The sequence below is a fragment of the Botrytis byssoidea genome, assembly GCF_014898295.1.
Source record: "Botrytis byssoidea strain MUCL 94 chromosome Unknown BBYS_023, whole genome shotgun sequence".
Taxonomy (NCBI): domain Eukaryota; kingdom Fungi; phylum Ascomycota; class Leotiomycetes; order Helotiales; family Sclerotiniaceae; genus Botrytis; species Botrytis byssoidea.
The window spans coordinates 376067-389099 of NW_024065864.1; the positions used below are offsets into that span (position 1 = coordinate 376067).

Sequence of the window (13033 nt, forward strand, 5' to 3'; positions counted from 1 at the left end):
TGAATGTGATGGCAATGTTAAACAATCTTATAAATTAATCAATCACGAAGCCTCGTCATCAGCCTTGTCAAATTTCGGGCGCTACTGTATAAATCCCTACGGCATAATGGCACTGACCTTGAATGCGGGTCAATACAAACTTCAAACTTAGCAAACTCACCACTTCCTTTCTACGAACAGTGCAACAGTGTTCAGTGTTCAGTGTTCAGTGTCTGTGTTGATCGCGACAAACTGGGACTCGATTTACAAGTTGTCTTAATTGTACGGCCCATTCTATTCCTCGATTATAATTATATTTTTGCACATAAAAACTTCGGGATGCTCTTACGATAGCATTAAATACCCTTTCTCTGTAAACTCTCCTTCTCGTTGGACAAACCAATATGGACGGATTCGAGGTCGCATACACTTTAGATAATGAACAACAATTCTGGGATGGTATGTACATATATATGGCCCCCTTGGGTTCTGTGTTATTTGGAGTACTTACTAAAGATTGCCTTTAGAGATCGATGACATCGTTTCTTCGAAATGTGCGTCGCATCAATTAATTGATAATGCGCTGCGATCCTACTTAAAATTTACTACCAACTTCAAAGACGAATACCTGCAATCAGAGTTCGAAGTTGCAAAATGTTTACACAAATTGATGCAGAGCGAGCTATTCGCAGCGAATAAGGACTATGTGAGGACCCAGATCGTCTATAGCCTTATGCAGGAGGACGTACCTGCTACGCTACATGTGATAGCGAGCTTTCTACTATTTGATGGGCGCAATAATGAGACAACTTTCGAAATGATGAATAGGGAGGGATGTTTCCCAAGGTTATTGGAGTTGGTTAAGAAAGGGAATAGGGAAGATCCAACTTTACATAGACTACTACTGGAACTTTTGTATGAGATGTCAAGGATGCAAAGGCTTAGTTTCGAGGACTTGGGTCAGGTAGATGACGAGTTCATCATATGTCTCTTCGAGATAATTGAAGAGCTATCGGATGATGTTAATGATCCTTACCATTATCCTGTTATTCGAGTTTTAGTAAGTCTCTCCTGCAGATTTAGATCTGATATCCCAATTGCTAACACCTTCTCTAGTTAGTTTTGAATGAACAGTATATGGTTGCTTCCACATCAACATCGGATCCTTCACATACTCTAACGAATAGGGTTGTTAAAATTCTCAGCCATAAAGGGTCATCATATATGACCTTTGGAGAGAATATCATTCTTCTACTAAACCGCGAGACTGAAACCTCTCTACAGCTTCTAATCCTCAAGCTTTTATATTTATTGTTTACTACAAAATCTACCTACGAATACTTTTACACTAATGATCTTCGCGTCCTACTGGATGTCATAATCCGTAACCTTCTCGATCTCCCTAATGAGTTTGTCTCCCTCCGTCACACATATCTTCGAGTCCTTTACCCCTTACTTGCACATACACAACTGCAGCAACCACCACATTACAAGAAACACGAAGTAGTGAAAGTTCTAAGCATCCTCGGTGGATCGGGTAATGCACATTGGGAACCAGCAGACGAAACCACCATACGACTCGTTGAGCGAGTAGCCAAAGTTCCCTGGCTCCGGGATGACGACATCAGCGAAGGAGAAGTAGCGCGGAAACTCCTCGGTATAAGCCTCTCGCCGTCACATACCGGTAGCTCGATAAGTGTTTCAGATGTAGCTGCCGTTACAGAAAAACCTGGTGTTCAAACACCTAGTCGCAAAGCAGAAAGTGAAAACGCTGCGCATGATCACGATACGCCTGTGATGGCGCCCTCTGATGAAATTCCAAAGAAAAAACGCGCGCTGCCACCGCTTCCACCGGCTGTTAGAGCAATTGCTGCACAAAAGAAAGTGCCACCGATGACGCCACCGAGGAGGAGAACGAGACTTAAGGCTATGACCACGCAGCCACCTGAGGCGGCGGGGGTTGATTGATGGATCGTGGAAGTATGTGTATTGTCGGTGAATTTGGAGTTATCGTGGGGGCATTGGTATCAGGAAGGGAAGGGAAGGTCTTTGTTCCTCCGCAAATAATACAACGGCGTCGGAGTGAGGAGTGCAGGGTCGGATGAGTATACACTTCCAAGGTTCTACTCAAGAATTCGGATTGAATGGTAGTTATCAATAGTCACAAGTTGCTAGGTAAGACCATCAACTTCCATTTGAATATTAAGAGTCTGTATATATCCTTCAGAAAGACGATGAAATACAATTGGTTCTTACCCTATACATTATTACTTCATTGCTAAGCTGTGTTTCTTAAACCTCTCTTCCATATAAGTGCGGCGTCGCAGGTGGTAGTGAACTTAAACTTCCTCTCTCAGGATAGCCCCACTATTGAAGTAATTAAAATAGCAAAAGAGTTCAAGCGCCTGATGCACCAGGCGCGCTACATCTCTGTTGACCTATTTCGCGGTATCAATGGCTCCGAAGGGATCGAATGCTCCCTACAAAGATACCGCGCGCACTTCGAGTTGTTGTGTCTAACCGTTAAGCTAAATTGTCGATTCTGTCAATACCACCATTTGACGAGGGAACTGGCGGGATTGAAGATTAGATTGATCAGGCGAGGGTGGTTGTAGTGAGTGGTGAATCATGGGTACCGGAGAACGAATGGTAAGGGATGGAGGGATGGTGAATAAGTATTCATTTTACGGTGGTGCTTTGAAGTGGTGTTTTGTTTCACATAAGCTAGTGCATTCTACTTAGGTATTGCTTGAGATTTTTCGGAGTAGAGTTCTGCATTGTGCGGTCTGGTTCAATTTGGGAAGTCTCTCACATTCCATCGTTGTCAATGCATTTTCATTATAAGCTTGATCCCTATGCAGAAACGGATGCAGCGAGTAAGTAGCACCTTCAATCTCGGATATGATGGATTGTTTAGTGATCTAAATACACCGGTGATATAGACTCTTAGTTTCATGGATTTTCGAATTATTTCTTCTTTTCGTCCGATTCTCCCCGTCTGTTATCGAGTGCGTGCGCTTTCCCAATCCTTCGGTGCCTTAGTATCCAAATAATGAAACTGGCAGATGCAGAAATTGAGATACTAAGTACGCAACCGGTACATTCAAGATGAATTTGCCAATTTAAAATGGGTGACTGACTGTGTTTCGACTGTTGTTGACGAGCAGTAATATATGTAAGCGAAAGCGAAAAGGGTGGCTGAGATGATGCTGTTGAACTTTAGAACTCATGCCTCTTACCATGTATTTTGAGTTCCTAAATTTTCAGTGTTTGGGTTTGATTTGAATCGTCAAGCATTGATGCTTCCGTTTGATGTGAAAAACTAGATATCAGCTTTCAAATCTAGTTCAAGAATCAAGTGTGGATGTTCCAAAAAAAATTCGAGTAACTGCACATTAATATTCTTGAGAATAATTGATATTGTTGCAATCTAGTGATTCGTCGGCTGTATATCATTTCCAGTCACAAGCTCCGCTGCTCCAGGGTTATTAGGCCTTCATGGCAACAAACATTGGCCCACATCGATTGATAAAACAACGTGGCCATTCGTGCGAGTCAGATGTACAAAGTTACTCAAGAGACCATTTTTGTTTACCTGATACCTCTCTTGGTACTATACTGACCATCACTTTCCTTCTAGGTGGAGCAACCCGAAGGGACATGTTGTTGAGTTCCTGGCCAGGTTCAGACCAGCTTCCCCCTACTGGCACTAAGTCGAACCTCATTGCTAGCATTGCCATGAGCGCTGCCACCTCTACCATAGCGAAACCTCGCCCGGGACACAAGTTTAAACCTCCGCCGAAGCCTCGGAAAGCATGTCCCGGAACCTTGCCGCAAAAACGATTCGCGCGAAATGAATCGGCGGTCTCTCCCCAGGTCTTCTTGTCATAGTGTAATGCTCTATTGGCTATGATCACCATTGAGTCCTTCCTAAGGAGATACTCGTTATCTCCAACTATCATATCTTCCATGACCATACGCGGTTGTGTGCCAGTAGCTCGGAATCGTAATGTTTCTTGTTGAGCGGAGAAGAGTATTGGTGCATCTTTTAGCCTGCGAAGGTTGATCTTGCTCTCCAAAATACCCGTCTCCAGCGATTGCGTGGTGGTTGTTATTTCTCGCACTTGCTCCCGAACTTCCTCAAGAAGCTCGGGGTCAGAAAATATTTGAAAGACTGTCCAGAAAGCTGTAGGAACCGTATTGGTCATTATTGCAATGCCATTGACACATTCGAACTTGGCAAGATCGTCATGGCTCATCTCAGTCGATAGACTTAAATATCTTGCTTTGACCAGCGATGAACCATTCTTTTGGGCGCCATTAGTAAAGTAACGACTCATTGCCCCTACCACTATGGCTCGACCTTTGATGGCTTTGGAGGCAACAAAATTTGGGAGAAACTTTGTCAACAGGAGCGTGACATTGTCATCGGCAAAGTCCCTGAATCATGCTTAGCTTGGTCTGGTAAATATGAGCTATTCAAGTGCGACATACCAGAACCCAGTTTCCACCTTTGAATCTCGATATGGATTTTCGGGACCGTAGACGCTTTCCGTTGTGGCAACCGTTATTTCATGCTGAACCCATGCCCAAAGATCAGTATTTAGGTTAATATTACCTGCTCCATTTGCCAAATTATCAAGACGGGCCTGGATATTTTTCTGCCGCGACACGGATCATGTCATCGACTCCACCAAGAGGAGAGATTGCCTGCTGTGTGGCTTTCAATCCCTCTACCAAGAGACTAGGTTTCTCGGACGCTGGCTCTAAATTGGCAACCAGTTTCTTCGTTCCCTCTCCGCTCAGCCCCCCGAGCTCAGCTGTAAACCGGGCCTCTAAATACCAGAAGAAGCCGTCTTGCCCTGTCTCTGAAGAGAGTTTATCAGTCCCGGAGAGCCGACGATGTGCACTTTTCCGCCAAACATAGGGATCGAAATAATTGGTCCTTTCCATCTTTGGCTATGCATCCAATGGGGCGCTGGACAGCACTCATGTACTGCTTTGCGGGACGTTTTGCTCCCTGTGGTAATGAGTAGGACCTACCACATTTTAGTATAGTATGCACTTCTGTACCAGAAGAGACCGAGGGCATGCCCGATGTATGGAATGGTTGGTTTGATTTCTGGGGGTTCTCGAGAGTTATTACTAGAGCCGCTGCAGAAAGCTCGAGTTAGAAGAGTGAAAGATACTCCTATGATGGCGAAGAGTAAATAAATCTCTACAGTTGCCATGCTCTTTGGTTTTGAAAGTTTCTGTTAGGAGTTAGGTAGTTGATCAAATTTGGTACTTTCAACTCGTAGGGCGTGGAGAAGTTGGAAGATGTCGATATACAAATTTTTGGCATATAAAAAGTACGGCATCTAATTTATGATTCACTTGATATCGCTACACGGTCTACGAATTCCATTAGTAGTTACTAAAATCAATCTGCCGACCAATTGTTGGCTGTTGGTATCTTGTTGCTTTAGCCTAGCTATTGGACCCTGGGACATGTGCCTCATCACGCTGCATGGGTCTGATTTAGAAGCAAGCATGGTAAAATGATATTTCTCTTAGTCGATTGGTGTCTAGTGTATGGGAAATCTCAATCAATTATATTGCAGAAGCTAATTTTGCCAAATATCCCCCCTGCACGATTGTGATATGCAGAAATTGAGGGTTCGATGTCTGTTCGATCAGCAAAAGACTCCGATTTTGGATGCTATAATTGTTTTGAGAGTAGCTCCGCTAGCGAGGAAGACAAATCTTTAGTTAAACCAATGAACCTGTTTTTGCGTCCATAAAAGACCGCCCCATGTACAGAAGCTAAAATTCCGATGTAAAAACATCATCCTCCATTTACTACCCCCCTAAGTCTCTTTCTCCACCCATCATACTCTAATGACCAAGCCACCGCCTTCCTAAGTCCCTCCTCAAAATCTTGAATCGGCTCATACCCCAACACCTTCCTCGCTTTATCAATACAGCACGTATGTTCAAACAGCGCATACTCCACCTGCTGTTTCCCCAACTGATACGGTCGTTTCCTCCCACATGTAAAGATCCAAAACAGAAATTCCAAGAACGACGAAAGAGCCAAGACAAACCACGCTGGCAAATGGTAAATCCGCTCATCGTGCGATGTGTAGCCCGCAAATTGCCAAATCATCCTTGCGAAACCCCAGAACTTCCGTGCTTCGCCGTCGTGGATATGGAATGCTTCTCCATCTGCAGATGTAAGATTGGAGGACTTTCTCTGGCGTGTATCAAGGAGAGCTTGCGCGAGTAGAGCGTGTGAAGATGCTACGTTTTGGACACTGCAGAAACTCCAAAGATTGTTGGCATCGCCCAGAACCACGTTTGTTCTGCGCTTTTCCAGGGCGTTCAGTGCGCCGGGTATACATATCGGGTCATGCGTTCCGTAGATAATTGGGAATCGCAGAGCGCCTGTGCAAAGATGACCTTCCCATGCGAAGATTTCGTTTTTAGAGCCGTCTAGCGGCAATGGGTTGTTTGCACTCAAGATTAGTTTTTCTGCCTGTGCTTTAGTTTTTGCATATGCAGGCGCTTTGGGGTCGCTGTCGGCGATAGGAGATTCTTCGGTAATATTTACGTGTTCTGGACCGCTGCAAAGAAGTGAAGAAGAAGTGTAAACAAGCACTTGTACATCCCTGGACTTTTTCGCAATGCGGAGAAGATCTTTCGTGCCCTGGATCGCTACTCTGTTATAATCACTCGCTGTCCCCGTGACAGGGGATGGAGATGCGACGTGGATAATGACTGCAGGTTTGAGATTGTCGATCAATTTCTCTATCGAAGAGGCATCTGTAAGATCAACATTGTGGTAAGTCGCTCCATTTACTTGATTTTTGCTTTGTTTGGCAGAACGGCTGGCAACAGCTATAGGAGAGAACTTGGAATTCGAAACAAAATGGCACACAAGGTGGTGACCCACAAAGCCGCACCCTCCGATTACAAGGACACTGAGTGGTTCATTTCCACCGTTTGAGCTCTGAATCAACGTCTTCATACTTGAGGAGAATAATATTGCGTGAAAACAATCGGCGAGTAATTGGAGTATGTAATCTTAAAATGTCGAAGCTAGCTTGGTATGACATCTCAAACTTTAGGCTGTAAGCTATCCAAAATGCAACAACATATAATGTTGGTTGCAACTGTTACTATGGGCCTGCTTTTTGCCGGCGCACAAACACAGCCTGCCACCTCATACTAGTGAATTTTCCAATGCAAATGCAACACATCTATACATTGTACTTGTTGAATGGTCTCAGAATCTCATATTATTGGACCTGAATGGGATCACTTGCATGGCCGTACAGAATCAAGCAGCAACTGAGGTTCAGGGGCCTAGTTTATACTACCCAACTCACATACGCATACAGATAGGCTTAAATATAGACGAATTGGAGGGAATGGCGGTGAAATGGCTGGTGGTACACAATAATCCAACTCCTTTACGTCACCAATGTTGGCGATTAAGTATTGAAGCGAGCGAACTAGATACCTTCATCTTGTGACCTTCCAAGAAAATGTATAGCTAGAATAACGCTCAGATAACTATAGTAAATTCTATGGCGGAAGAAATTGACTAAATCGACTAAATGGATCATAAACTTTCTTCCGAGTCAGCAATTATTCAGTACCTGACCCATAAACGATTTCAACAGGATCATTGAATGCAAAATTAATATACCTAAATTCACCAGCCATTCTCCTTCTACAATGGTACCAGATAACAGGACAAACTTACGTGCTGTTGAGCGCCAGCCCATCAGTGCTTCGCTAAAGATCCCCAACCGTCGATGCAAAAGCCACAGCATCGGTCTCTAAGCTAGAATCATCATGCCCAAAAGAACCGCCGCTTAAGAGAGCGGTTTTATTTACCACTCGACAGTGATCTCATATCATGCCATTATCACCTGATCCTATTAAGCGGTAATGGCAACACCGTTGGCATTATTTCTTTCTGCCTCGGAGGTGGTATTAGTATTTGGACTGGTGTGATGGATTCCGGGTGTGATCAAATACTCGCGGCAACCGATGATACTCTTATACACACACAAGTACAAATGTTGGGCTCGAACTCGTATGTGCGATCAAAGGAGCAGGCCAGATATTTGGCGTCATGGTAGAGTTGACTCTGAAGACATATCCACTGTCAATCTTTGGGTCACCGTCAGGGGCACACTGGATCGACAATCTTTGTATTTTTCAAATAGTACAGAGGAAGTGTGCAGGGTAATGGAACGATTAATAGTCACCACGAAGTATAACGCCGCTGGGGACAAAATGGTAATGATAACAACCTGGTATTTCAGCCAATGATCGCTGTTGCACCCCATTTCATGCGAGTCTTCATCCGACCAGGATCTTCTACCGCCCTTGATAAGCATGTGCACTGGCTGTGTGTGTAAAAGAACACCGGCGAAATGTGCATATGTACACGCCTACTATAATCTTCAATAACAGTCTCGAATTTAGCGGTGATCCAACGGAAGAAGCTCTTGCATTTCAACCTCTTACAGATCTCAATCCGATTTTGCCATCAGCATCGACCCTTACTACCCTAATTTGAGCGACCACTTGGACTTCGCCTGTGGAAAGGGAGATTTCAAAGATTTCAGCTTGGTAGAATTTCCTGGATTCAGTAGCCAAGATTTCATGAAAGTTATGGAAATTTACAAAGAGTTGTTGGTCACCCGCCCCGACGCTGGTGCTGCTGGTCATGTGTTCGAGTGGCATACTGGAATATCAAAATCACCACCAGCCAATTAGGCATGTGGCCATGAGCACGTTCATTTATGGCTGTAAGAGATATCCTCATACATGTTATGACACAAGTTTGGATCTTGTCTTTTTTTTGGGTATTTAGCAACCATTTCTCTGGTACCATGGAGCCGAAAACCACGACATCGTTCTTGACTTCGAGAACAAGGTGATTACAGCTATGAGAGATGGACATGCAAAGGAAGACTGGGTTGATGGTGCAAATTGCAATCGCACAGATCCTATTCAGCGATAATATCGAGCAGAGGAAAGTTTAAAGAGATTGAAATCATTAAAGCAGAAGTGGGATCCGCAAGGTGTTTCCACACGGCAGTTGTTGTGATATCCAAGCGGTTTATTAGCTAATGAGGAAGGCACTGAGCAGTAATGGATGGAACTTGGAAGACGATGAAAATTAAAGTTGTGTGACCCGATTCCCGAGGTCAAGCCGCTGCGAATGGCTTAAAGCATCTTGAAAAGATCAAAGATTCCAATTCCAATACGATGGATGTACTTTCGTGGATCAACTACTGTAAGAAGTAGGTGGGTATTGGATAATTTGTAAGGATGACACGGACATGAAATTATTGGAAAATAAATGATTAATCTATGTATGGTTCTCTTTTGAAGATTTGATATCCGACGGATCCTGGAAGAAATTATTAGCAATATTCCATCTGCATCAGCTTGTACATGTCATGTAGCCCGCCTCAAGCCTTTCTTTGACTCTCGACTCTCGGGTCTCGAGTGGTTTTTCCCAAAGAAAGGGGTCTTGATGAAATGTCTCTGATAATTAGAGATACCTTGACGCCGTTTTCCCGTTAGATATGGTGAGTGATCTTGCGAGACTTTGTCTTAACATGGCCCCTTCTCTGCCTTCTCTCGACCTTCTCCCAGCTTCTCCCGTAATTCCGATGTGTTCACGGAAAAGAAAGTGGAACAATGAAATGTGAAATATCGATCCATTTGCGGGGAAGCCAAAAATGAGTAGGGATGATTTTATCGGGAGATCATCTGTGCTAGACTCGATCTGGTAAAGCACATGATCGCACGAGACCTTTTGATGATGGCACGCAAATTGGTATGGGGCCCGGAGTGGCATTCTTAATTTCTTACGTTGGCTCGGTTGGGACTCGAATGATGATTTATGAGAAGACAAGGTGGAGAGGTACTAGTAGTATTTGAACGTTGATGGTATGTATTCAAATGATGATGAAGATAGACGGTAGTATATATATATATATATATATAATATGATGAGCTTGGTCACAGTGTGGTATCACATTTGGGAGGAGAGATAGATATCCCGTGACCAAGCATGTAGTACTGGTAGGTATCTAGGTATATGTCGATAGTATACTTACTCTGTAGAGGTAGGTGCGAAAGGAAGGAAATGGAATATCCGTGGAAGCATTTTGAATGACTATCAATCAGTAGATGTCAGTAGATGTCAGTAGATGTCAGTAGATGTCAGTAGATGTCAGTTGATGATGTACAGTCCATCAGTCAGTCAGTCAGTCAACCACTCAATCAACCACTCAATCAACCACTCAATCAACCACTCAATCAACCACTCAATCAACCACTCAATCAACCACTCAATCAACCACTCAATCAACCACTCAATCAACCACTCAATCAACCACTCAGTCAACCACTCACTTAGTCATACAGTTCTATATAGAGTAAAGTAGTGTGATGCACTTCACATGATGAGATCTCTTGTATTAATTACTATCGTGTAGCACTTGCAGTAGCTCAAAATTGTAGGCTGGCTGGTATGCAACTTGCAAGATTGACTAGATTCGACTACCCTGGTACCCAATGAGTAATCCGTTACCAATGAGAGATGTCTCGTCTCTATGCAGCTAGGAGTCTCTAGTCTCTACCCCCTCATCCCTAGTACCCAGTACCCAGTACTTACGGAGTAGTACTCAACACCTAGCACCCAATCCCTAGTAGGATTCATGAATATCATTTGAATTTTGAAGCCTGAAGCCCAAAGGGAAAAAAAAAAAGATGTAACGATGCAAATGTCTCAAAAGTGATGATATACGATGTGATGTGTGTCCCTGTGTAGCACTAGTACCAATGAATGATAATGTTATCATTTTCTAGGGAGGGATCTTCACGAATGATGAGGAGGAGAGCAAGAGCAAGAGCAAGAGCAAGAGCAAGAGCAAGAGCAAGAGCAAGAGCAAGAGCAAGAGCAAGAGCAAGAGCAAGAACAAGAACAAGAACAAGAACAAGAACAAGAACAAGAACAAGATTCTTTCCGATTGCTCTAGATACGATTGATTGATTGATGGATTGATGGATTGATTTATTGATTGATTGTCCTGTTGGGTATTAATTTGACCTTTTGATTAACCCTCTGATTGGTTCTACCTGTTAAATTGAGATTTACCTACCTCGAGCCTACATTGTACCTATCACACCTATCTAGACGAATGATGGTCGCTCTTTCAAAGCCTACGAAGCCGCTTTCCCATCCTGTCCCCCTCTATCATTACGAAAGTCACGTCATAGGGGAAATGTATCCTGGTTATATATGACAGTAGATGTATAATTTCCGGATTGTGATTATGGAAAAATATACCTAGGGAGGTAGTATTCAATATGGACTACTCGTAGATAAGCATCTGAATAATTGATTGTCTTGTCCTCAATGTCCATCTCCGTTCACATCCCCATCCCCATCCCCATCCCCATCCCCATCCCCATCCCCATCCCTATCCTCCTCCTCTCCTGTGGATTCACACTACATACCTAATGTCCATACAAGATTGTAGAAATATATTTACATATGTATATACACCTAGTAAATATACAATCATAATTATTCATTTCCATAGAAGTCTTATTACAATGGTATGTATGGAGGATTTTTCTTTATTCTACTAACCCAGGTATTAGGAGTGACCACCTATTTATCATACCTACCTTCCCTACATTAATAAATATATTCTCTATTATCTATTAACGTGTTTTATCAGTGAGTAATTCATATCAATAAATGGATCACTTATTTTACATACAAAATTCGTCTATGCGTAACCATGCATTTTCTTTATTTATAGATATAATTTTTTGAAAATTTAATACAAAATACTTGAATATATAAAAATCTCAAAAATCTAACTAGTTTTAGGAAATTCGAATTTATAAAACTATTATTATAAAAAAAAGTTTTTTTGTAACGAAAATCGTAACAATTTCCTTTTTTTTTTAGAAAATAATAAAACTATTTTATAAAAATTATATTAATAAAAAATCTAGATTTTAATTAATTTTTAAGATCTTTTCTTCAAAAAAATAATGATTAATTATTAAAATATTAATATTTTAAGAAATTTGATTTAAATGATTTTCGAAATAATCTATTTACTAATATAAACCACTCATTAATAAAACACATTATAAAAATTAGATCAATAGAAAATCTAGATTTTAATTATTTTTTAAAATCTTTTATTCAAGAAAATAATGATTAGTTATTAAAATATTAATATTTTAAGAAGCTTGATTTAGATGATTTTCGAAATGACCTATTCACTGATATAAACCACTCACTGATAAAACACGTTATCTATTCTTTATTCTCTATTCTTTATTTTCTATTCTCTATTCTCTATTTTTTATTCTTTATTTTTTATTCTTTATTTTTTATTCTTTATTTTTTATTCTTTATTTTTTATTTTTTATTCTCTATTTTTTATTCTTTATTTTCTATTCTCTATTTTCTATTTTTTATTCTCTATTCTCTATTCTCTATTTTTTATTCTCTATTCTCTATTCTCTATTCTCTATTCTCTATTCTCTATTCTCTATTCTCTCACCCCCCCCTCACTTCTAGATCATCTTCCAAAATACCTCATACCTACCACGATATAGCAACCATCATTCTTTCTCATTGAAAATCCCCCAAAGGTATAACACAATCTTTCATTGTTTATACAAATGAAGATGAAAACATTTGCACATACCCAAATCAGTAACTCATTTTATTTGATTCGTAAATCTTAAATCTTAAATATCGAGGAATTGGGAATTTCCGGTTTTCTTTCCCTTGACTAGTAAATTTCCGTTCATTGTTTGTGCTGCTCTACCTAGTACTGGATATCGCATGTCTTGGGTCCCTTATTGGTACACATCCAACCCATTTTAGCTTGATCTCCCCCTACGTCACGTCAACGATCAAATCCCCAATACCATTCATTACCACTAAACTTCCTTAATACCTCACACAACTACGATTGTCTCTGCCGTCCCTTCCCTTCTCTCTTCC

The 13033-nt window shown here is 41.5% G+C and overlaps 3 protein-coding genes across 3 annotated transcripts; 1 reads left to right on the top strand and 2 right to left on the bottom strand.

The window, feature by feature from the left end:
• Positions 1 to 66: 66 nt before the first annotated feature.
• EAE97_009725 (uncharacterized protein) lies at positions 67 to 2323 on the top strand. The gene is made up of 3 exons (XM_038880240.1): positions 67 to 438; positions 507 to 1039; positions 1096 to 2323. Exons 1-3 carry the CDS (start codon positions 384 to 386, stop codon positions 1945 to 1947), a joined length of 1440 nt encoding a protein of 479 aa, XP_038728946.1. The 5' UTR covers positions 67 to 383; the 3' UTR covers positions 1948 to 2323.
• Positions 2324 to 3548: 1225 nt separating this feature from the next.
• EAE97_009726 (uncharacterized protein) lies at positions 3549 to 4932 on the bottom strand (the record flags this gene model as incomplete). Its single annotated transcript, XM_038880241.1, has 3 exons — positions 3549 to 4419; positions 4474 to 4628; positions 4669 to 4932. 3 exons carry the CDS (start codon positions 4930 to 4932, stop codon positions 3549 to 3551), a joined length of 1290 nt encoding a protein of 429 aa, XP_038728947.1.
• An 874-nt stretch (positions 4933 to 5806) lies between these two features.
• On the bottom strand, positions 5807 to 6988 carry EAE97_009727 (uncharacterized protein; the record flags this gene model as incomplete). The annotated part of the gene is made up of 1 exon (XM_038880242.1): positions 5807 to 6988. One exon carries the CDS (start codon positions 6986 to 6988, stop codon positions 5807 to 5809), a length of 1182 nt encoding a protein of 393 aa, XP_038728948.1.
• Between the last annotated feature and the right edge of the window lie 6045 nt (positions 6989 to 13033).

Coding starts and splice junctions, on each gene's coding strand:
- EAE97_009725 (XM_038880240.1), top strand. CDS start 384: ATGGACGGATTCGAGGTCGCATACACTTTAGATAATGAACAACAATTC. Junction 439..506: donor TGAACAACAATTCTGGGATG/GTATGTACATAT, acceptor GATTGCCTTTAG/AGATCGATGACATCGTTTCT. Junction 1,040..1,095: donor ATCCTGTTATTCGAGTTTTA/GTAAGTCTCTCC, acceptor CACCTTCTCTAG/TTAGTTTTGAATGAACAGTA.